The sequence below is a fragment of the Stegostoma tigrinum genome, chromosome 26 (genome assembly GCF_030684315.1).
Source record: "Stegostoma tigrinum isolate sSteTig4 chromosome 26, sSteTig4.hap1, whole genome shotgun sequence".
NCBI lineage: Eukaryota > Metazoa > Chordata > Chondrichthyes > Orectolobiformes > Stegostomatidae > Stegostoma > Stegostoma tigrinum.
Window position 1 is genome coordinate 16,024,566 of NC_081379.1, and position 23,593 is coordinate 16,048,158.

At 41.0% G+C, this 23,593-nt stretch overlaps 1 protein-coding gene across 4 annotated transcripts in view; it reads left to right on the plus strand.

Moving 5' to 3' along the window:
• Positions 1–23,081, plus strand: part of pxmp2 (peroxisomal membrane protein 2) — a 38,970-nt gene extending 15,889 nt beyond the window's left edge. For 3 of the 4 annotated variants that reach the window (XM_059654996.1, XM_048556266.2, XM_048556267.1), the window contains 3 exons: positions 7,812–7,974; positions 10,175–10,294; positions 20,137–23,081. In XM_059654996.1, coding sequence (XP_059510979.1) covers positions 7,812–7,974; positions 10,175–10,294; positions 20,137–20,205 — 352 coding nt within the window. In that variant the 3' untranslated portion in view covers positions 20,206–23,081. The remainder of the gene's footprint in view (positions 1–7,811; positions 7,975–10,174; positions 10,295–20,136) is intronic. The other variant, XM_048556268.2, reaches the window with a different exon arrangement.
• The last annotated feature ends 512 nt before the right edge of the window (positions 23,082–23,593 follow it).

Consider the following 23,593-nt stretch of genomic DNA (forward strand, 5'->3'; position numbering starts at 1 on the left):
CTATTGTGCCAATGCCATCTTCAATTAACAGAGCCATTCTGTTAGCCTTTTCCTATCTTCCTGTCCTTCCCAAATGTCACATACCTTTCAATATTCAAGTCCCAATCGAGGTTATCCTGCAGCACGTCTTGATATTGGTCACTAGTTTATAGTTATTTATCTCAATTTGTAGTACTAGCTCATCTATGTATATTCAAATACAGTGCCTTTAGTTTTATCCTTTTTAAAATTATTTTTGTAACCTCGTCTTATCAGCTGATTTGCTGTTACATTTGCATTCTCTGACACTTCTTGTATTTTCTGTTTATCTTTTTAAACATTAATTCCTTTCTCTGTTGCATTTTCTCCTCTCTGTGATTCACCACCAAATCTGGGCACTTGCCCTCACTGTGCAGTTAAAAACCCGCTTTACTTCCCTAGTTGCGTGGTTTGTAAGAACTTCAATTCTAGTATGGTTCAGACGCAGATTGTCTACACAATACAGTTCCTACTTTCCCCAGCCTGACTTAATCCCCAACAATTTGCCTATCGATGTAATAGGTCCATCGCAGATGCCATTTCACAAGCCCTGCGCTCATCGTTGGAACATGTGGACAACAAGAATACCTATGCCAGACTCCTGCACATCGGCTACAATGCCATTATCCCCTCCAGATTGATCTCAAAACTCTGAGACCTTGGTCTCAGCTCCACCCTCTGCAGCTGGATCCTCAGCTTTCCTGCTCACAGACTGCAATCAGTGAAGATAGACAACTGCACCTCCTCCATGATAACACTCAACACTGGAGCACCCCCCAGGATGCATCCTGAGCCCTCTACCATATTCCCTGTCCACCCACTGTTAGCAAATTCCAAACGAATTACCATCTACAAGTTTGCTGATGACACCACCATGGTAGGATGGATATCTAACACGATGAGTTAGAATACAGAAAGGAAACAGAGGGCTTGGCGATGCCGGATAATGAGAACAACCTCTCTCTCGACCTCAGCAAAACTAAAGAACTGGTAATTGACTTTAGAAAGAAAGGAAGGGAACATGCCCCCATTCACATCGACAGTGCTGAAGTTGAGTGGGTGGAGAAAGTCAAGTGATGCTTACCAACAACCTGTCCTGGACTTCCCACATAGATGCAACAGTCAAGAAGGCACAACAACACCTCTTCTTTCTTAGGTGACTTCGGAAATTTGGCATGTCCATAACGACCAACTTTTACAAATGCACCATTGAAAACGTACTATCTGGATGTATAATGGCTTGGAAGCTGTTCTGCCCACGACCATAAGAAACTGAAGAATGTTGTGAGAGCAGCCAGACCATCACAGGAGCCAAACTTTCATCCATCGACTCTGTTTACATGGTTCATTGCTGTGAAAATGTTGCTAACGTCAGCACAGACCCATTGTACTCCCTAATGCCCTCCAATGACCTCTTCATTGAAGAGAAGATCTTCAGAGAAGATACAGCAGCTTGAACACATGCACCAACAGATTCAGGAACAATTTCTTCCTGCTGTTATTAGACTGGTGCATGGACTCTCTAACTTCAAATAGTGCTGATCTTGCTGATGTTAATCTTGCTTAGTGCGTGTCCTGTGCGACGTAACCTGTCTGCCTCTAAGGTTTTTTTTCACCTTATGATCTGTGTATCCTTGCTTACTGTGATCTGCCTGTACTGCTTGTAAACAAAGCTTTTCACTGCATTTAGGTAAACATGACAATGAATAAATCAAATCCAGTCAAATCAAATCAGTGCCCCATAAATGTGAACCCACTTCTTCTACCACAGTCTTTCAGTTCTGCATTCATCTCTCTAACACCTTATACTCTGTGCCATTTTATATATGAGGGGAGGCAATTGCCTATTGGTATTATCGCTGGACTATTAACCCAAAGACCTAGATAATGTTCTGGGGACCTGGGCTCAAATCTTGCCACGGCAGATGGTTAAATTTGAATTCAATAAATACTTGGAATTAAGAGTCTAATGATGACTGTGAATCCAGTGTCAATTATCAGGAAAAACCCCTCTGGTTCACTAATGTCCTTTAGGGAAGGAAACTGCCATCCTACATGTATGGCCTACATGTGACACCAGACCCACAGCAACGTGGTTGACTCTTAACTGCCCTTTAACAGGGATGGGCAATAAATGCTGCCTGGCCAGTGATGCCCTCGTTCCATGAATGAATAAATTTTAAAAAATGCCTTATTTAATAATCCAGAGATTATCATCTTTGAGGTTCTGCTTCTTAATTTGGTGCCTAGCTCCTCATACTGGTTATGCTGAAAATCTTTCCTAGTTCTGTTTATGTTATTGGTGTCTGCATGGAGCATGACAACTGGATTCTTCCCCTCCTACAGCAAGTTCTTCTTCAGCCCAGAGCAGATATTCTGAACTTTGGCACCGGGCAGGCAACGCAATTGCCTGGACTCACATTTTATGTTGCAGACTATAGTGCCATTTCCCCAACTTTGCTGCCCTCTATTACCACTGCATTTTTTTTGGCTTCCCCTGCTTCCATGACTTCCTGTATCACAGTGCCATGGTCATTTAGCTCATTCGTCCTACAGCCCCTGTTCTAATCAAAGCTGAGAGATCCTAAAATTATGAGATGCCTGCAGAAATTGATACCCTTGCAATCCTATCCTCTAGGTCTCCTTAACTTCCTTACTTGCAGTCACACTTACTTGTCTTTGCTCACATCGGAACACTTTATCCTAAGAGGTGTGACTGCATCCTGGTACAAAGAATTCAGATAACTTTCCCCCTTAGTGATGCATTGCTGTGTCTGTAGTTTAGTGTTGGAACAATTAAATTGCTTAGTGACACCCAAATCAGAGCCAATTTAAATAAATATTTGATTAAATGGTCACCCAGTTACCATGGAGGTTGATACTCGTGCAGCTGTAAGATTTGTCTTTGACAAGATTTGCTTGGGACTCTAACCTATGAATTTTGCAAGACCTCAGTCACACTGAGAACCTACACTGGAGAACCGTTGCAAATTGATGGTGCAACTTTGGTTCCAGTCTTCTATAAGAAGCAGTTGTGCAGTTACCACTGATTGTAGTAAGAGTCTTGGACCGAAGTCTATCAGGGCAGTATTGGTTGAGAAAGATTCGCCTTGATTTGGCTCCACATTTTCGATTGGAAAACGATTGCCTAAAGTGAGGCTGTAGTGAAATAGCCGGGAGATTTTCAAGAAGGACTTGGGATTACCAAAGGGGCCAAAGCCAGTTTATGTGTTGACCAGGATGCAATTCTGAGATTTTGCAAGGCACGCCCAGTGCTATAAGTACAGATGGAAACCAGGAAGCTGAAGAGCGAAGGAATCATCAAATCAGTGCAGTTTGCAGAATGGGCAGCAGTGCTCATACTGATTGTGAAGCCTGATGGCTCAGTTTGCCATTGTGGAGATTTTAAACAAATGGAAAACCGCTTCTGGCAGCTAGATAAATACCCAATCCCTTGCGTAGAAGACTTGTATGCAAGGTTGTCTGGGGTGGGGGGGTGAGGGGTTGGGGGTGGGTATTGTCTTTTATGAAGATGGACATGAGTCACCCCTACCTGCAACTGTGACTGGATGACAAGTCCCAGAAGTATGCTACAATTAATACCCATAAGAGTTTCTCTCAATATACAAGGCTGGCATTGGGAATCAACAGGCTGGTCTCTTTTCCAGCAGACCACAGAGAACATTTCATAAGAGATACCTCGGGTTGCCATTTATAAGGGATGACAATTGAGAAGCTGGGAGCATCGTTCGTGACACACAGACTCCTGGAAGTATTGGTCACAGACAACGGGAAGTCATTTGCCACCAGGGAATTTGAATATTTCCTCAAGTCAGATGGCATTTGGCACATAAGGACAGCTCCATACCACCTGTCGTCCAATTGTTTAGTGGAAAGACCAGTCCGAACATAGAAGGCAAACTTAAAGAGGCAGCCTGCTGAGACCAAACTGTCCCAGTTCCTGTTAGATTATAGGATCACCTGACATGCAACAACAGGTATAGCTCTGGTGGAGTTGCTGATGAGGAGAAGACTCTGTGGCAGGTTAAACCCGATATTTCCAGACCTAGGAGGGAGGTTGAAAGAGCAGCAGGATGAAGTTTGGTGCTGGAACCATAGAAATGGCCCAATATGGGTAAGAGGCGAGGTTGACACGAGGTCAGGCCCCATGACTTACAAAGTTTGTGTAGGTGATTCAGACCAGAGCAAATACATGGATCATCTGAAAGATGTTATTCTCACAAACGGGACAAGAGCAAAGCATGCCTGGCCCCTCAGAACTGCCAGAAGGCCTAACCAAAACCACAGGTCCTCGAGGAAACCTCAGAGTTTGAAATGGATGCAGCCTCGATACTCTTGCAGCCAGAAGAGTCTCCTCCTCTTCTTCCAAGATGTTCTGGATGCAAAAGATGCGTCATGGCCCGGTACATGCTGCCTAGGCCTGACCCCCTGTCAGAGGAATTCGACCAGGGGCAAAAGCATTGCAAAACAATCCACATACATTCCTTGAATTAGGGGGAGGAGGATGTAGTGCTTGGGACCAGGTTGACCTTGTAAACTAAGAGGTTTTTGATTGGCCCAGGTTAACAACCCCCAATCAGGTAAGCCTTGGCTGACCAATACGACCACGAGATTAGAATCTCTCAGTTGAGAATTGACTCCGAGCTGGCTGGCCACAGCCAGTGCACGGTGCACTTACAAACTAAAGGGTGACTTGGTTACGCAACCCAGCCTCTGTGCAGTTATTTCACAACCTCTTCACATTTACCCTGTCGCAGCCTTAAAAATATTAAAAATAAAGTTCCTTTCATTCTTCTAAACTAATTACATCCTCAGGAAAGTCACAACAGGTGAATCCAGGACTTCCCATGTGCCATTGGACGCATATTCCACTTGCCTGAGCAGTTCTGTTACTCACACTACAGGTGTTTTATTATATGTCGAGTAACTTGTTAGTTACTCACCAGTCAGCTTCTTGCACTGTGCCACAGGAAGAACCAAAGACTGGAGTGTGAAAAAGGTGGAGAAATAAAGGAGCACTTCTATTCAACAACTCCTTCACTCACCAAATTTCCAGCTTCTTACTGAGTCCAAGTTACGTTCTATTGTTAACTGCACTTGGATTGCTGTATTTCTGATGAAGACACCAGATTAAACTAAGTCGGAGCAAATTACTGAAAATGCTGGAATCTGTACCAAAACAACAAATGCTGAAGATCACAACGAGTCAGACAGTATCCATGGAGAGCAAACGAATGTTTCGAGTCTAGATGACTCTTCATCAGAGCCAAGGTGAAGTGTGGAAGGGGGCAGCATTTATGCTATAGTTGGAGGTGGTGTGAAGGGGGTTGGTGGGGGCGTATGTGGTGATGGTGAGATATAGAGTGCTGGTGGAGATAAGATATTGATTGTTCAGATTAAGTGATTGTAATGTGAGAAAGGCAGAACAGTGGTGTGTCTAACTGCCTAACATGAAAGAGAAGACAGTTCCACTGGGGTGAGGGTAGGGGAGAGAAGACATGGTGACAAAGAATGTAACAGGTAAAGCTAAAAGAAAGGGAAGGAATGGGAGAATGCAACAACTAAAGCTAAAAGAAATTGAAGAAATGGGAGTTTGTTCACAATTTGAAGGAGTTAAACTCAATATTATGTCCAGAATGCTGTAAAGCCTGAAGATGAGCTATTGTTCCTCCAGTTTGCACTGTGATTCACTGGAGCACTGCAGCATGCTGAAGACAGACAGGCGGTCATGCGAGCATGATGCTGTGTTGAAACGACTGGCTGCGGGAAGGTCGGGGTCATGCTTGCACTCAGACCAGAGGTGTCTTGCAAAGTGGTCACCTAGTCTGTGTTTAGTTTCTCCAACATAGAGTAGACTACATTGGTGCAGCAAATACAATACACAGGATTGGAGGTGGTACAGGTGAAATGTAGACCATATCAAGTAGACTGTATCAAATGCATTGTTCTCATTAGCCCCTTCTGAGGTTACTTGGGAAGGTGCCTTGCGTAGGGGTTTGGTGTTGGTGGTCGTGGAATGGACTAGGGCGTCTTGGAGGGAATGATCCCTGTGAAATGCAGACAAGGGAGACTGAGGGGAAGATGTTTGATGGTGGCATTCTGCTGGAGTTATCTGAAATGGCAGAGAATGATCTTTTGAATGTGGAGGCCACTGGGATGAAAAGTGAGCACAAGTGGGACTCGATCAGGCTGTTGTGATTTGTTGGGAAGGGGCAAGGGTGGAAGTATGTGTGATAGGTCAGATACGTTTGAGGGCCCTCTTAACCACAGCGGGTGGGAAACCACAGTTATGGATGAAGCAAGCCATGTCAGCAGTGCTGTTTTGGAAGGTGGCATCATCTGAACAGTTGCAACATTGGCAAAGGAACTGGGAGAATGGGATGGAGTTCTTGTAGGATGTGGGACGTGAAGAGCTGTAGTGAAGGTGTCTGAGAGAGTCAGTGGCTTTGTAGTGGATGGCACTGGGCAGTTTATTCCCTGAAATGGAGACAGAGAGGTCAAGGAAAGGAAGGGAAGTATCTGAAATGGATGATGTGAAAGTATAGCAGGATGGAGATTGGAGGCAAAATGAATAAAATTGTCAAGGTCCTGGCGAGAGCATGAAGTGGCACTGTTGCAGTCGTCAATATTACCAAAAAATAAAGAGTTGTGGGAGGGACCCATTGTGGGACTGGAACAGGGATTGTTCACATGCCCTATAAAAAGGCAGACATAACTGGTACCCAGGTGGGTGACCATAGACATTCCTTTGACTTGGCAGAAATGAGATGAATTAATCTAGCTAACTAATTGCAGCTGCTGTTAAGCTGAGATATTGTCCATCCCTGTCTGAGGATTAAGTAAATAACTGCTAAATGAAGACAAGACTAGATATTTAGAAAACGATTGACCTTCAAGATTACCTCACTCACCAAACTCCCAGCTTTTTATTCAGTGCAAGCTATTCTGTACTAGTGCTGGTGGAGAGTCATTCCCTCTGCTGAATGTACAAGGGCAACAAAGGGTGTTAGTTGGAGTGTTTGTGTAGAAAATGGCATTTAGCTGGGATAGCACCAGAGATTGAGATAAACCACAATTGCTCTTTTGGATCCAAAACAGCACTTATAGCACCAGAAGCATGTGCTTCTCAATCAGATTTTACCAATTTCTTTCCCATTTGTGATAATTTGACTTGGGCTGAATATGACAAGATTATTTGACGTTGGGAACTTATTTGATGTTGAGCTTGGTTTTAGATCACACGTCTACAGCAATTTTCAATTTAAATTTGTCTCTTTCCCAGTCATTTTTGATGTTGTTATCTCTGCTGAATATAGAACAGCTTCACAACCGCATTGTTTTGAGAAGCTACACAGAGCTAATTCTGTAACTGTTGAAGAAACCAAAAGAACTGCGGATGCTGTAAATTAGAAACAAAAATAGAAGTCGCTGGAAAAGCTCAGCAGGTCTGGCAGCATCTGGGAAGACAAATCAGAGTTAAGGTTTCAGGTCTGGTGACCTTTCCTCAGAGCAAGACCCGAAATGTTAACTCTGATTTGTCTTCACAGATGCTGCCAGATCTGTAACTGTTGCATTCCCGCTGGCTTGGTCCTTTACTATCCTGTTGTGCAGACCAAAGATGTTTGAACTATTAACTTTGCTATGTCAGCTCTGTCACAGGTGGACTGATTTCTATAATTAAAACTGCATGAAGCCGAATCAGAAGCAAAATAGTCTGAAATAATAATTTTCTTTCACTTAAAACAGAATTGTGCTTTTATTTTCTTTTTCAGGTTGGTTTTCACAGGTCCATTGAGTCATTATTTTTACCACTATCTGGATAAACTGATACCATCCAATGTTCCTTATTCTCAGATCAAGAGACTTCTGCTGGATCGTCTGATGTTTGCTCCGTTATTCCTTGCTCTCTTTTTTGTGGTTATCAGTCTACTCGAGGTGGGTCTTAGTGAGCACATAAGGTCAAAACAGTTATCTTGGAATAGCTGTCATGGGTGGCTGACAGAAAGTTAATGTGAGGTTAAGGAAGAGATGGCAGGTTTATGAAATCTGTGACAGATATAGTTTGCAGTGCTGACTTTTAAATGGTGCAGTTGTGAGCTCTGAAAGAGAATGCAGCGCTAGTGTATCCTGGTAAAACGCAATTATGAGAGTTTCGGGAGGCCCAGAAGAATGAACGTAAGGTTGTTTTTTATTTAAAGTAAAATTTTAATAAATCTTCGGTAGCATAATAATGCTAACTCGCTCATTTTCCTAACATTCAGCTTTGGTCCTCTATCCAGATCTCTCGCAGAAGCTTCAAATGTTATGTAAATTTTTCCTACTGTATTTCATATTCTTTCAATTTCTATTGTAACAATAATATATATACCAAAACAATGTTTTAATCTTTTAAACATGCACAAGCATCTTATGACATAGTCACAGTTCCAGACAGACAAAATCTTGACTTGACAACTTGGTGTAAACCAGAATAGATTAGTTAATCTAGAAAGAACAAAATCTTGTTGAGAGATCACTTTGTTAACTATCTGATCCATTAAGCCTTGACAAAAGAACTGTGGATCTTAACCAACAAATCTGTTTTCCTGTTGTAACACCATTCCCCTTAGTCTAGAAGGCGTTTACAACACAGAAGAAGGCTCATTGTGTCTAAGACAGTCAGCAGACATCTGACTATGATAATCCCATTCTCCAGCTCTTGGCTCACGGCTGTGGAGATTATGGCAACACAAATTAATATCTTACTAATACAGCCTAATTGTTATGTATGTTTCTGACTCAACAATGCCTTCCAGGTAGTAAAGACAGACTCCCACCACCCTCTGATTGAGAAATCTTCCCCTAAACTCTCCTTTTAGTTTCCAACTCTTGCCTTAAACCTATGTCTGTTGGCTATTGACCTCAAAATGACTTCCAAACCACCCTATCCATGCCCCTCAAAATTGTAGACTCCTGTAACGGGTCCCCTCTCAACCTTCGCTGATCCAAGGAAAATTCTCAGTCAATCCAATCTTTGTTCATAGCTCAGACTCTCCAAGCCGGGCAACATCCTGGTGAACCCTCTCTTGTGCAATCAACTTCTTCCTGCATTGTGGTAATCAGACTGCTGACAGTCCTACAGTTGTGGCCTAACCAGTGTTCTATGTAGCTCTAGCTTAACCTCCCTGCCCTTGTGGTCTGTTCCTTGGCTAATAAAGGCAAGTATCCCATATACCACCTTGACCATCTTATCTACCCCTCTGCTACTTTCAGGGATCTGTGGATATGAATACCAATGTTTTTCTGGTCTTCAGTACTTTCCAGGGTTCTACCATTTGCCCCTTGCCTTGTTTGCCCCTCCCTTGCATGCTTAATAGATTCAACATCACTTGCTACTGCTTTGCCCACCTGAGCAGTCGTTGATATCGTCCTGCAGTTTATGGCTGCAATTCTCACCATTTACCACCTCACTAATTTTCATGTCATCAGTAAACTTCTTGATTGTATGCTGTACATTTAAATCCAAATCATTAATGTACATCACAAACAGCAAGGGCCCCAGCTCTGAGCTCAGTAGAACCCCACTGGAAACAGATTTCTGGTCACAGAAATGTCCGTCAAACTATATACCACCCTCTACATTCTACCTTGTGACCTATTTTGGATCCAGTTGCCTTCAATCCCATGGGATATTACTTGCCATGAAAGACCTTGTCAAAAGCCTTGCTAAACATTACAAATGCATTATTTTCATCAGAACTGGCAAGCTCCTCAACGATTTTGATCAAATTTGAGAAACAACCTTTTCCGAACAAGCAAAAACTGAAATTGCTAGAGACATTCACCCTTTTTCAGAAGTGCTCTTCACTACGATATTAAGGAAATACTGGAGGTGTTCTCCAGATTTGACATTAAGCAAAGGTTTGATCTATCTGTTTTGGTGATATGGGTGGACATTGAAAATTCCATGGTACACTGCTACTTTCTAACCAGTACTAACTGTGCGTCATTGATTCCCTGTGTGGCTACAGATCAAAAGTCACTCATGTAAAAAAATTCATTTTATGAAGTGCTTTGTGATGGTTTGTCTGCATTTTAATTAGTGATGCTGAGAAATTTTACACACTAAAATGACCAAAAATCTTGTTTGTAATAGGGGAGGAACTTGAAGTCATTGAAGGATAAGATGAAGACTGGATACTGGACAGCACTAAAAATGAATTGGAAAGTTTGGACAGTCTTCCAGTTCATTAACATTAATTATGTGCCTGCACAGGTAAAATATGTTTGGTTGCAAAGGCTAATATGATTGTTTCTAGGTTGATACAACATGTACATGTTTTGCCCTGATTATTGAACTCTGGCCAATACATTAAAATAGCAACAACCATTTCCAAGACATTTCTGTGAAATATTGCAAACTACCAAGCATGAATCAACACAGTTGCTCAAACCGTGGGTAACATGCAGTAATGAACCCCATGTTCATTGAGGTAAAAAGCATTCAAGTTACAATGACAAATATGCAAACTCTGTGATAACGCCTACAAGACCCATGGACAATCACTAATTCATCTTTCTGTGGAGCTTGTTGAATATGAGTTCCCTTGGTAATAGCCTGTCCAGCTAGAACTCATTGGTGGCAGTGACCATGTCCCCAGACTGGGAGGCTGGGCTTCAAGCCCCACCTGTTCCAGAGGTGTGTTATTACAACTGTGAACATTTTGATCAGAAAAATAAGTTAAATTAAAAACGCAGACCCTCTTCTGTAGCTACGTGCATGCCTAGATGCCTTTGGAGAAGGAGCACGCAGTGTGCATCAATGCTATTGATGTCTTGAGAGAGAGTTGGGCACCGTGGGGAAATACAGTACTTTATTTCCCTCTCCAACTCCATTTTGATTGAATTCCTTCCCAGTGCTCCTCTCCACCCTCTCATCTTTGGTTTGCTTTGCTTGTAAGTATTCAATTGGCTGCACAGATGATTTACTGGTGGTGACTAATAGTTTAAAAAGAAGCGCACCTCTTGTCCCTGTTCGCGGTTATATTTGTGCTCAGGTGATCTTGGAGACGGAGCACGCAATATCCACCAGTGCTCTCAATGCCTTCAGGGAGAGGTGGGCATTGTGGGGCATATGGTACTTTATTTTACCCTCCAACTCTGGTTTGATTTAGTGCCTTCCTGCTCTCCCTATGTACCCCCTTCACCTTCGATGGTTTGCATTGTCCATAATGGGCTTTTCTTGTAATATTTAATTGGTGACATGGGTGATTATTGGTGGTAGTTAAAAGAAAAAATTGAGAATAAATGTCATTGTGATTTTTGGCGATGGGGAAGTCGCTCAGTTGTGTATAAAAGCACTTTGGAGTATAAAATCTGCAAACCCCTTGCTCTCTTCTGCGGTTATGTTCATGCCTGGGTGTTCTGAGGGAACATGCGGTGTCCATCAACACTTTTGATGCCTTTGGAGAGAGGTGGGCACTGCAGGGAATTCAGAATTATTTCCCCGTCCAACTCCATTTTGATTTAATCCCTTCCCTCTCTCCCAACTACACCCTCATTTTGAAGATTTGCATTGTTCATAATAGTCTTTGCTTGTAAATGTTTAATTGGCTACAAGGTTAATTACTAGTGGTAGTTAAAATGAAATAAAAACAAAAAAAAATGATTTTGGTGGTGGGAAAGTTGCTCAGTTTTGAGTGGTAGCACTTCTGGGTATAGAAAATCAAAAGTAAACTGACCCCTCATTGCCTGTAATGGCCTTTGCATGTGAATTTCTAATTGGCTATACTGGTGATTTTTGGAAATGGTTAATAGTTTAAACGAAAACAAAATAGAAAAGTCTCAATGATTTTGGTGATGGGAAAGTTGCTCAGTTGCAGCAATAAGAAAAGCAATAAAAATAAATTAAAAAGTAAATCAGACCCCTTCCAGATATGAAAAAAATGAAACAGACCCGTTATTGATCGTATTGCATATAAATTTCTAATTGGCTACATAATAATGTACTGGTTGATAGTTAAAAACAAACGAAAAGTTATGGTGATTTGGTGGTGGGAAAGCTGTTTGGTTGTGTGTAAAAGCACTTCTTATATAAAAAAGCAGACCCTTCTGACTAGCCCTTTCCTGCACTTCTGATGGTTTGCATTGCCCATAATGAGCTTTGCATGTATAGATCCTGTTTACTGCAATGGTGATTTACTGGTGTTTGTCAGTAGTTGGAAAAATAATGTCACAGTGATTTGATGGTGGAATGACCATTCAGTTGTGTGTAAGAGCACTTCCAGATAGAAAAATGAAGTAGACTCATACTACCTGTAATGGGCTTTGCATGTAAATATCTAATTGCTTGTACAGGTGATTTACTGGTGGCATTTAAAAGTTAAAAACATTTTATGATGGGAGAAAAAATTTCAGCTTTGTTTAAAAGCACTTCTGGATATAGAAAGAGAAAAGACAAAAAAGTAACGCAGATATCCCATGGCTCACAAAGGGCTTGCATATATATTTAATTGGATACACAAATGATTTACTGGTGGAAGTTAGTAGTTAAAAACAAAAAAAATCATGGTGATGGAAATAAACTATTCAGTTGTGTGTAAGAACACTTTTGATTATAAAAAAAATGCAGACCCAGACTCCATTTTGATTTAACCCCTTCCCACTTTCCATACCTCTTCCTTACCTTTGATTTACATTGCCCTTATTAGGCTTTGCATGTGAATTATTCGAATGAAAACATGAGTGATTTACTGCTGCTGGCTAATAGAAGAAAAAAAGCCACTGGTGATTAGATGATGAGAAGGGAAACATTCAGTTGTGTGCAAGAACACTTCTGGATCAAAATGGAAAAAGTAAAACACACTCAGGGTTGTGCCTGTGTAACTGTCTGTCCTGGGCTGGGACTAGCCAATGTATGCTGCAAGTAGTGGCTCTATTTTGGTGTTCAAATGAAGTTCCTTTCTAGTCGGGTTTCCTGATTTATTACGTTGGCAATGAGGGCGGGTAAAGGATATCACTGACTAAAAAGTAATTCTCGTTAGTGTTTGAGGGTCTCCGACTTTCAGCATCATAAGGTATTTTACCTACTTGCAGCCCCAGAGTCAAAATCTTCTGACAACCAACTAGATATAATGGTGGAACACTATATTGCATTGTTATGGGTTTGACACAGCAAATAGACTTCCTACAGAACAAAGCGTAAATTCTTTGAGACAGTGGAAATTGGCCGAACTTTCTGAGTAAGGGTCAGTACTCAGGAAAAGTTAAGGGATCGCTTAGTTTGTGGAATTAATAATATCATGACCTAAAGGAAGCTACTGATCAAATAAGATCTAGATGTCAAGAAAGCCATAGAACTGGTACCTTCCCACGAAAATGCAGAAGAAGGGGCTCACGAACTTCAGGAGTTCATAGACGGTAACATCTTCAGCCTTGGAGTACTTCATACTGCAGTGCCAAGTCCCCAGCAGACAATACTTGCAGCTTATGTTGGTTATTAGGGAAGAGGGATTGAAGCTGGAGGTTGCAAGGTTCCAAAAGTGGAGGAAAGTTTCTCCACGATACAGTGAGGATCAAGAATATCTTTGTCACACTTGAGTCATAAGGTCCACCCTGGCCACTGAAACAGGCAAAATGCATATTGCCCAACCTAAAGTGGGAAGCCACTGTAAGACAGGACTTTGCAAATCAATCAGACCAAGAATATGGAATTGATGTGGCTAAGTTGCATCAATGCTCCCAGAATAGCCCCAATTGAGATGAAACTCCTAAACATGGAGGTTGACACAGGTACTGCTGGATCTATTAACAACCAAGAGAACTGTGGATGCTGTAAATCAGGAACAAAAACAGAAGTCGCTGGAAAAGCTCAGCGGGTCTGGCAGCATCTGCAAAGAGAAAATGAGAGTTAACGTTTTGGGTCTGGTGACCCTGCCTCGGAAAGGTCTGTTCTGAGGGTCACCGGACTGGAAATGTTAACTCTCATTTTCTCTTTGCAGATGCTGCCAGACATACTGAGCTTTTTCGGTGACTTCTGTTTTTGTTCCTGATGGATCCATTATTGGGAAACCTTTAGGAAACTCTGATGGGGCATCTTGCCTTTAAGCCTCTGAGACACCAAGCTTTTATTGGCTACATGCATGGGGAGCTCTTGCGTGTTATTGGGACCAAAAACCCCAGTAACACGTGGACAGTAGACAGTCCAATTCCCTTTAATGGTGGTACAAGGGTCAGATCCCAATTTTTTGGGAAGGGACTGGCTAGAGAAAATCCTTTTGTTTTGGCTATAGGTCTTTAAAATGAGTACTGGTGATCTATATGAAGTAATTAGGAAGTATCCCGAAGTGTTCCAAGCAGGTCTCAGGATGATAACGGCCACCAGGGCCAAGATCCTTGTAGACTCAGATGCCCGGCCTACATACTCCAAGGGACAGTTGCTTCTATATGCCCTATGTGCCAAAGCAAAGCTGAAGTGGAATTTCTAGAGGAACTTGGCATCATACTCTAAGTACAGTTTGCTAAGTGGGCTGTGCCAGTATTCCCCGTTATAAAACCTGGACAACTTGGTCTGTCTCCCTGTTGACAGTCAACAGGATTTCCTGCTTAGACTGATACCTTCTGCCATGCATTGAAGACTTGTGTGAAAAGATTCAGGGACATCTCTCCAGGGATTCTGGGAGTTATTCTGAAGTAAAAGACAGGACTGGTATCATACATGGTCAAAACTGGGAAGATGAATGCAAAATAAAAAGTACATCAACTACCTCTGGTGGGAACACTGCACAGAGGCAATTGTTTTGGTGGATGTAGCACTGAGGATGAGCCCCTTCCTTCGATGATCTTTATTGAAAAGACGATCGTCTACTTATTATATGCTCCCCACCAGACTTGGAAAGCAACTGGGTCATCTTCAGTTGCTTCAGTGACCTTCCTTCCATCATAAGTCAAAAATGTGGGTGTTCACCATTTATTGCACAATGCTCAGAACCACTCACAACTCCTCAGATACTGAAGCAGTCCATGTACAAATGCAACAGGACCTGGACGTTATCCAGGCTTGGGCTGACAAGTGGCAAGTGACATATGTGCTATGCAAATGCCAGGCTAGACCATCACCAATCTAACTACTGCCTCTTGAAATTTAGTGATGTTAGCATCACAGAATTCCCCCATGGTCAACATCATGGGGTTATCACTGACCAGAAACTCAACTGGAACCACCCCATAAACACAGTGGCTACATGAGGCTAGGAATACTGCAGCGAGTAATTCACCTTCTGCCTGCCCAAGGTCTGTCCATCACCTATGAGGTATAAGTCAAAAATATGATAGAATACTCCCTACTTGCCTGGATGGGTGCAGCTCCAACAACACTCAAGAAGCCATCCAGGACCAAGCAGCCCGCTTGATTGACACTACATCCACAAACATTAATTCCCTCAACCACTAATGTTCAGTAGTAGTAGTGTGTACTATCTACAAGACACACTGCAGAAATTCATCAATGATCTGCATACAGCATCTTCAAACCCATAACCACTTCCACTTAGAAGGACAAGGGCAGCAGTTACATGGGAACGCCACCACCTTCGAGTTCGTCTTTAAGCCACTCACCATCCTGACTTGGAAATATATCACAGTTCCTTCAAGCTCCTGGAATTTCTTCCTTAATGACATTGTGGGTCAACCCACGCAGGTGGACTGCAGCGGTCCAAGAAGGCAGCTCACCACCATCTTCTCAAGGGCAACTAGGAATGGGCAATAAATGCTAGCCAGCCAGTGATGCCCATATCCCACAAATGAATTTAAAAAAAGGAATGTAGCCAAAACCATTACTGCAGATCCCTGCCCTTTTGTGGTGCAGTGGTCGTGCCCATGCCCCTGGACCACAGAGGCCTGGGTTAAAGTCCCACCTGCTCCAGAGATGTGTCATAATATCTCTGAACAGGTAAATTATAAAAATAGGTTAAATTGCAAAATGCAAATCAGAATAAAGCAGACTCAATCCCTATCCTTACCCTTTCACTTTTGATGGTTTGCATTGCCCATAATTGGCTTTGCTTGTAAATATCCATTCAGCTACATGGATGTTTTTCTGGTGGTGGTGGTTAGCAAGTTAAAAAATACAAAAATATGTCATGGTGATTTGGTCATTCAGTTGTGCTTAATAGCACAAGATAAGGAGAAAAAGAAAGAAATAATGCAGACCCAGAAAGAAATGTTTTAAAAGAAGAAAAGAAATGCAGACCAAGAGGGGCTGTTGTGGTGCAGTGGTAGCATCCCTACGTCTGAGTAAAAAGGCCTTGGTTCAAGTCCTACCTTATCCAGAGGTGTGTAATAACATTTCTGAACAGAATCATTTAAAAGTAAAAGCATACCCAGAGTGGCACATGTGCTGCAGTGATAGTGAGCCACTCTGAGCCAGTAATCCTAGGTTCAAGTTCTATCTACTCCAGATGTGTAATAACATCTCTGAATAGATTGATTAGAAATATGTTAAAAAAAGCAGACCCAATAGGACTGTCGTAGTGCAGTGGTAGCATCCCTGTCTCTAAGCCAGGAATCCTGGGTTCAAGTAATAACAACTTTGAGCAGGCTCATTTCAGAACAAAACAAAATAGACCTTCTGATTAAAAAAAATGCAGACCCAGAGATCGCTCTGTGGAACTGTCAGTCCGAGACTGGGACTAGCCTATGTATGCCCACAAGTATTGCCCCTATTTTGGTATTCAACAATAAATGATGATCCTTTCATGCATTATTACTGTCACCAAAACTGAAGAATTGGATTATCCTCATACTAGCAGAGAGTACAGCAGAGCTTTCTTGATAAAAGTGACAAAAAAGTGGAGCAGCCTCCTACCACTCACAAGAGGAAATCAAAGGCTTCAAAAGTACTGAGGGTATAAATTGGGAATCAAAAGTTACACCAGCGTCAATTTTTATAAGTAATAAATCATGTTTAACTCAACTATTTTAAGACATTTGGAAGATAACGGAAACAATCTGATGCAAGCACAGCTTTATTGAGTCTGTCAGGTAACATACTGGACAGAAGTCCCAGAGAAGTTCCTGAATTTGCCTAGCCTATCCTGTCAGGTCCCAAATGTTTTGCACTTGCTCAGCAATCACACCTCAGCAAAAGGTGTGTCCAGATCATGGACAGAATTTTAGGACCAATATCTGTTTTTGTAGAACTTTCATGAGGATTTAGTACAGTTGCCTGTGTCTCCTTGAAGTGTTACTGCTTTAAGGATTTTGTTGTACTGCCTGTAACCACTGAGTTATAAGTTTCAGATGAGTGTCTCTGTGTGTGTGAAATTTACAATTCCAGTTGCTCCTTCAGTGGAAATATTGAACTTCAGTGCATTGCTACTTGGAGGAAGCATCGATAGAAAGAATGCTTCATCACAGTTAGGCACCTCCCAACAGCAGATGCCAATAATTTTATACTTAGAGGGGGAACATGCATTTGAGTCGGGAGAAGAGTTGGGTAAATTTTATAGGAGTCTCTTGCTCTAGGGGCAAACAGGAACTTTTTATTTAAATGTCATAAACACTAACGACATACAGGTCAAGATTTCATTCCACTGCGAGGTTGCCAGAGAATACCATCACCTATTACTCATGTAATCTTGCTTCACTTCCCAACAGTATTACAAAGTTCCATATTTACATATTCACATTAACCCTTTACACTACATTTGCCTCGGTGTTTGACTGGATCATACATTACATTATTATTTGCATCTCTTTATCCCACACGCAGTGGGTCTGTTCAACCAGAGAAAGTGACATATAAGATGGGGAGAGATTCTTTTCCTGTTAACAATTCTACAACAATAACACTTTTAAATTTGTATACTGCATTTAAATTGCTTCACAGCAGCATTTTAAAACAGCATGACATAGAACCAAATGAGAAAGTATTTGGATTTCAAGAGGAGACTTAAAGAAAGGAAATGTATGGACTGGTAAAGGGTATTGAAAAGGAGATACCAGGGTTGTGTCCAGGGCAGCTGAAGGCATAACCACAAGCATTAAGATAATTAAACTTGTGTTCAAGTATCCAGAATTAGTTGAGTGCGGGTTTCTTGGGGATTTATTGGTCTACAAGAGATCACAGTGATATAGGGGAAGCAATGCCATCAATTGATTTAAAAACTGTGATGAGAGATTTAAAATTGAGATGTTGTTTGACTAGGAATCAATACATGCTCATGAACACAGGGATGATAATTTATTTGGACGTGGTGCAAGTTATGTTAAGGGGGTGAACAATGTTTTGAATGACCTTAAATTTATAAAATAGAATATGAGAGATTAACTAGGAGTCCATTGGACCAGTCAAGTCCAGAGATATGAAAGACTAGAATGAGCAACAGCAGGTGACTGACACAAGGACAAAAGTCAGATGTGAAAATAAGTGGTCTTAGTGATGGCTAACCAGCCAGGAACTCATCTTGGGTCAGACTAGTTTAATTTAACTGTACCAGGGAGTGAAAAGGAATTGATAACTAGGGACTGGAGTTTGGAATGGGGATGGAAAACAATGGTTACAGTCCTGCCAGTCTTTAATTGCAGGAAACTTCTGATCAACCAGCACTAGAGACCAAATATGCAATCTGATAACTTAGCAACACTGGAGGAATTGAGAAAGAGGGTGGTGGGGTAATGCTTGGTGTTGCCAGTGTACATGTGAAATGATTGGTGTTTTAGAATGATTTTACTAAGACAGAGCATTCAGATGCAAAATGAGAGGGGCAAACTATCCTTGGCTGGGGGTAGAGATGATGGTTTTGAAATGGGAAGTGAAGCCATTGCAGGTGTTTATCTATCTATAATTGAATAGATAAGAATAGAACCAACTAGCTGAATGACCATGGAGAAAAAATGGTGTGATCAGTCATGTCAAATGTTAGGTAGGTCAAGAAGGGTGAGACACGTTAGTTTACCTTTACTTTGCCCTGTAGACTTGCATTATAATTCCATCAGCCCCATCCACACATAGTACCCACAGAGCCCTGATCCATCAGCCCCTCCCAAACCCTAGCAAAATGTCCTGGGCCAGTAAAAACTCTGGGAAATTGATCACAACTTCCTAAGGCTCCAGGACCCTGTGGTATTTCAAATACTTTTAACTCAAACTGATCCATTTTTTGCCTTCTGTCATGGATGTGCCTTACTTTCTGGAATCTGTTTAGTTTGCTTACAGAAAATGAGAGGGGACTTATACTTGAACACATTAATAATCTATTCCAGAAGATGCCAAATCTACTAAAAGAAATGCTTCCTAATATTTAATTCTGATTTTTAGTCCATTGTCATCTTGTCCTAACATTTCTAGAATATTTTCTGTGTGGAAAAACAGGATTATAATTGAATGGTTATAAAAAGGTGAAGTCAGTACCAGTCCTTGGGGCTCCTCTCTCAGTAGAGAGGAGTGACTAGTTGTAGTTTAATCTGACGGTTTACCAGACCTCAGATGAGTGGAGAGATGGAGAAGGAGAATCCTTTGTATTTATAAATAAAGAGATTAGAATTTATCAATTCAGATGTAAATCTCATTTTACTTCCTAAATGTCTAATTGCATTGTGTGTGTGTCTTAATGATGAATAATTGATCTTCACAATCCCAAATTTGTCAGTAATATCTGGAGTTAACATGCAAGATGCAATTAACTGCAATGAAGAACTGTTACCAGGCTTGGTCCCTAACAGATTTAGCACTCTGTAACCTATTGATTTGGCCTAAATTTCCCAAAATGGATAAAACTCCTGGACCCTTTCTTGATTAGTTTTGAGAATGGGGGATTAAATGAGTTTGAGTCTGAAATTCACGGTGGGAGAGAAGCCTTCCGAATTTCTGCCCCTCCCCACACCTGCTCAGGTGAGAAGTTCTGTTTTCATCAGTTATGTGTTGTTGCAGGACAATAGGGAACTGATTTGAATTATTTAAAAACCCTGTTAGGCAAGCCTGAAACCCACAACGACAAGGGAGTAACATTAGGCCAGTTATGGTACTGATCTGCTTTTAATTTAAACACTAGTGACTAGAATATGAATATTGTAATGAATTAATTATGTTAATTATTGGATTATTTTGCTGTTTTACAGTTCCGTGTGCTGTTTGCTAATCTTGTAGCTCTTTTCTGGTATGCATACCTGGCTTCAATCAAGAGATGATGCTATAATATTAACATTGACCAGAACCTTCTGAGAATGATTTCTTCCACTCTGATTAAAAAGAAAAGACTTTTGAAAGATGAATGCAATGAATGATCTTTGGCCAAATCCTGTATCTAACATAACTTTCTGTGTTTTCACAAAGTTTCTAATGCATAGCTGTTATGGTTGGAGAAGGAACTGCGAAATGTGCTGTGACAATAACAAGATGGAGAACAAGCCAGTTTGCAGAACTTACAAAAAGCTTATTTTTTTGACTTTGAATGAATTAATATTTATTAATTGTGTAATTTATTTTGTACATTGCATGTCAAAAGTACAGTTGATTTACAAGTGATTCTGTATATTACAAGGATTCAGTTTCAGATTTAAACTACCACATCAAAGCAAGCCTGCCACCTGAAGTCAAAACTTTGTTCCATCCTAACAGTTTTCACTGATAATAATGAATAATGTATTCAGAAATCTTACTTAATGTGCTCGGGAATTTTATTAGTGTTTCCAAATATATTGATCAATTAATTAGAGGTAATTACATTTCAACCGTTTGGTAGACTCCATAATCTAACTATGACATTTGTTGGCTAATTGGGAGTTGGCTTGAGTTTTTGGAAGGATTCAGGCCATGAGGTCCAGGGTGATTTCTTACTATATCTTTTCCAAATATGCTTCCTTAACTGTTGTGTAGAAGGGTCATTGGACCCGATAAGCTAATTCTACTTTCTCTCCACAGATGCTGCTCAACCTGCTGAATTTTCCCAGCAATTTCTGTTTTTTTCTGATTTCCAGCAAATGTAGGTCTTTGGCATTTTTAAATGTCTCATTAACTACCTATTTCACCACTGTGATGTAACTCACATCTAATTCTAGCCCCATTTCGCCATGTGCTTTTTCCAGAAGAACTCCTCACTTGGTGGAAATCCGTTCAAAGGCTGCTATCCCCCATGCTCACGTCATCATTGGAAGGCTGCTGTGCACCTGGTCAAGTGTTGGCAGCTGAATGTTTCTGTCAACCAGCAACATAATGGCACAGCTGCCACAAAGCCATACATTCATGGCACATGGCTGACAGTGCCTTGCAGTATCACCCTGTTCTCTCAGTTAACCATGATGCCATACAGTTTACCTGTTCTTTGCACATCCTGTCAAAACACTGTCTCTAAATTACTGCCACTCTTTCTCTGGTGATACCCATGTTATCATATTCCATTAGGGGATCATCACATTCCCTGCAAGCAGTTGGCCATTCCAAATATGACCTTTTACTGATAGCCAGCGACAGAACCATCCAGAGTTGCAGCCTGATCCGATCTATGAGCTGGGTGCCAGTCCTTGTGTGCAAAGTTTTTCTTTGTTGCAGCCTTCAAAACTTAATTGTTGGTGCACCCTGCAACAAGAGCCTGTGGTTCTTCAGCATCCTGCTAGTGAATAGGAGAGGTGCCATGATGATTGCTGGGGGTTGGCAAATGGCAGATGACCCTGTCTGTTGACAAGGACTTTGTGGCTGGTGTCCATGGATTCTGCCCTGAGATGCTGTTTTGTGTTGAGTAACAGGGTTCCTTACAGCCAATGGTGAGCTGAAGTTGCCAGGCACCTGCTCCGATTTCCATCTTGATATTTCTTTACTTCTTGTTTGTGTGTTTGGCAAGATAGAAAGCTGACAATTATTGAGGCATTTAACAAGCTATGGTTCCCCTTAATTGACAACTTGCAGCATGGCAAATGCATAAAAGATGCAGCAATAGCTGATAATGTCAGGTTGAGCCTTGCTGGACTTCTTATCTGATTCTGCCACAAATCTTGCTATAGCCCATGTTGCTCAGACCTCTATAAGATTCTACCCTATATGTCTAAAACTAAACTGCAGCTGTGCTGTAATCTGATTTATCAGGCAGTACTGTTGTATTTCATGATACGCTGTAAAGAAATAGCTTACAACCTATCTGTACATTATAACACGGTATGAAGTACCTTGATTCATTCTCTTTTATTGTGGATGAAGTAATTTTGTCCCAGAATAACAATGTACTGAGGTTTCATTTGCACTTGTGATAGGGTTAAAGGATTTTTTCAAAGAAACTAAAATCATTAATTAATGAACTTTATACAGCCATTGATTTTTGAGAATCAGCATTTCACAATTTCTCTGTTGTGCTGAGAAGCACAAAATACATTCAACGTTATTCACTTAATACAGTGTGAAGAACTAAATTTGTTCACTGTAAAGAATATTTTGATGACGACCCACATGACTGAGCAAAGTTGAATGGATTCAAACATAATCATCAATCACTTTTTACTGATCCTCAGTATAACTTTGTAAGTAAATAACAAGTTTTTTGTTGGTGTATCAGTTTACAAACTAATTTTACTGTGACTTTAAGAAGTTGGAAACTGAATTTGTCACCGAACTTTCTATATCACTTGTGTTAAAAAACTAGATTCATTGACACACTCGGATGAATTGTGCTTTATCATTGTTTATACAGCATGCAATTTATATGGCAAACTGTCCTGGAACCTTGTGATTTTTATCACCAACAATGGAAAACTTTATGGAGCTGAGTTCAGAATTTCTGATATGAATATTAAAACGTTTAAGGAAAACAGTCTGCTTCACATCAAGTGTATCCGAATTGAATACGAGAACTGGATTAATTAGCAACTATACTAACTGACTGGTTTATCTAAATTTGACGTCAAACACACTCAATTTCCGTGCTGGCCCATAATGATATCTCTTGGATGTCAATGGATTTTGTAACGTGTTCCCTTCGTGCGGAGTTATTAGAGAGTATAATTAGAAATCCCTTATTTTGAATACAAACAAATTCAAAGAATAGGAAATGACTGCAATAAACATTTGATTAAAACTATTTTTAGTGACTTGATTTAATATTTTACATGTTCTATAAATGAAATATGGATACCTTCTGATTTTTTATATTGGGCAATGCTGCATGAACTAGCCTCAAACCGAACTTGACGATTTTGCTTCTTGACTGTTTGAGAGTTCACTTATGTTTCACTGCATCTGTCAAACATTGGAATAGAGCCAACCCTTTCCAGCTTTGTGTAACCTGCTGGACCAACTGCTGGTATTTTGCGTTTTGGTCCCGGATTTGTTCGGTAGACTAGATCTACGGCTAGCCGTATCATCGAAATTAGATGACTTGTAAACCTTTTGCATCGGGTCAAATCCTCAGTTTTTGGCGGGCGTACGTCCCGTCCCTCTGTATTTAAAACCTTAAATACGAAACCTTACAATTTAAGGGCCTTACAATTGAAAGATCTTACAATATCTATCTGGCCGGTGAGGAGCCGACATCAAATGCTTTGTGTGCAGTCTTCAAGTTCTACAAGCCTGTTGACTGGACAACATCACTCC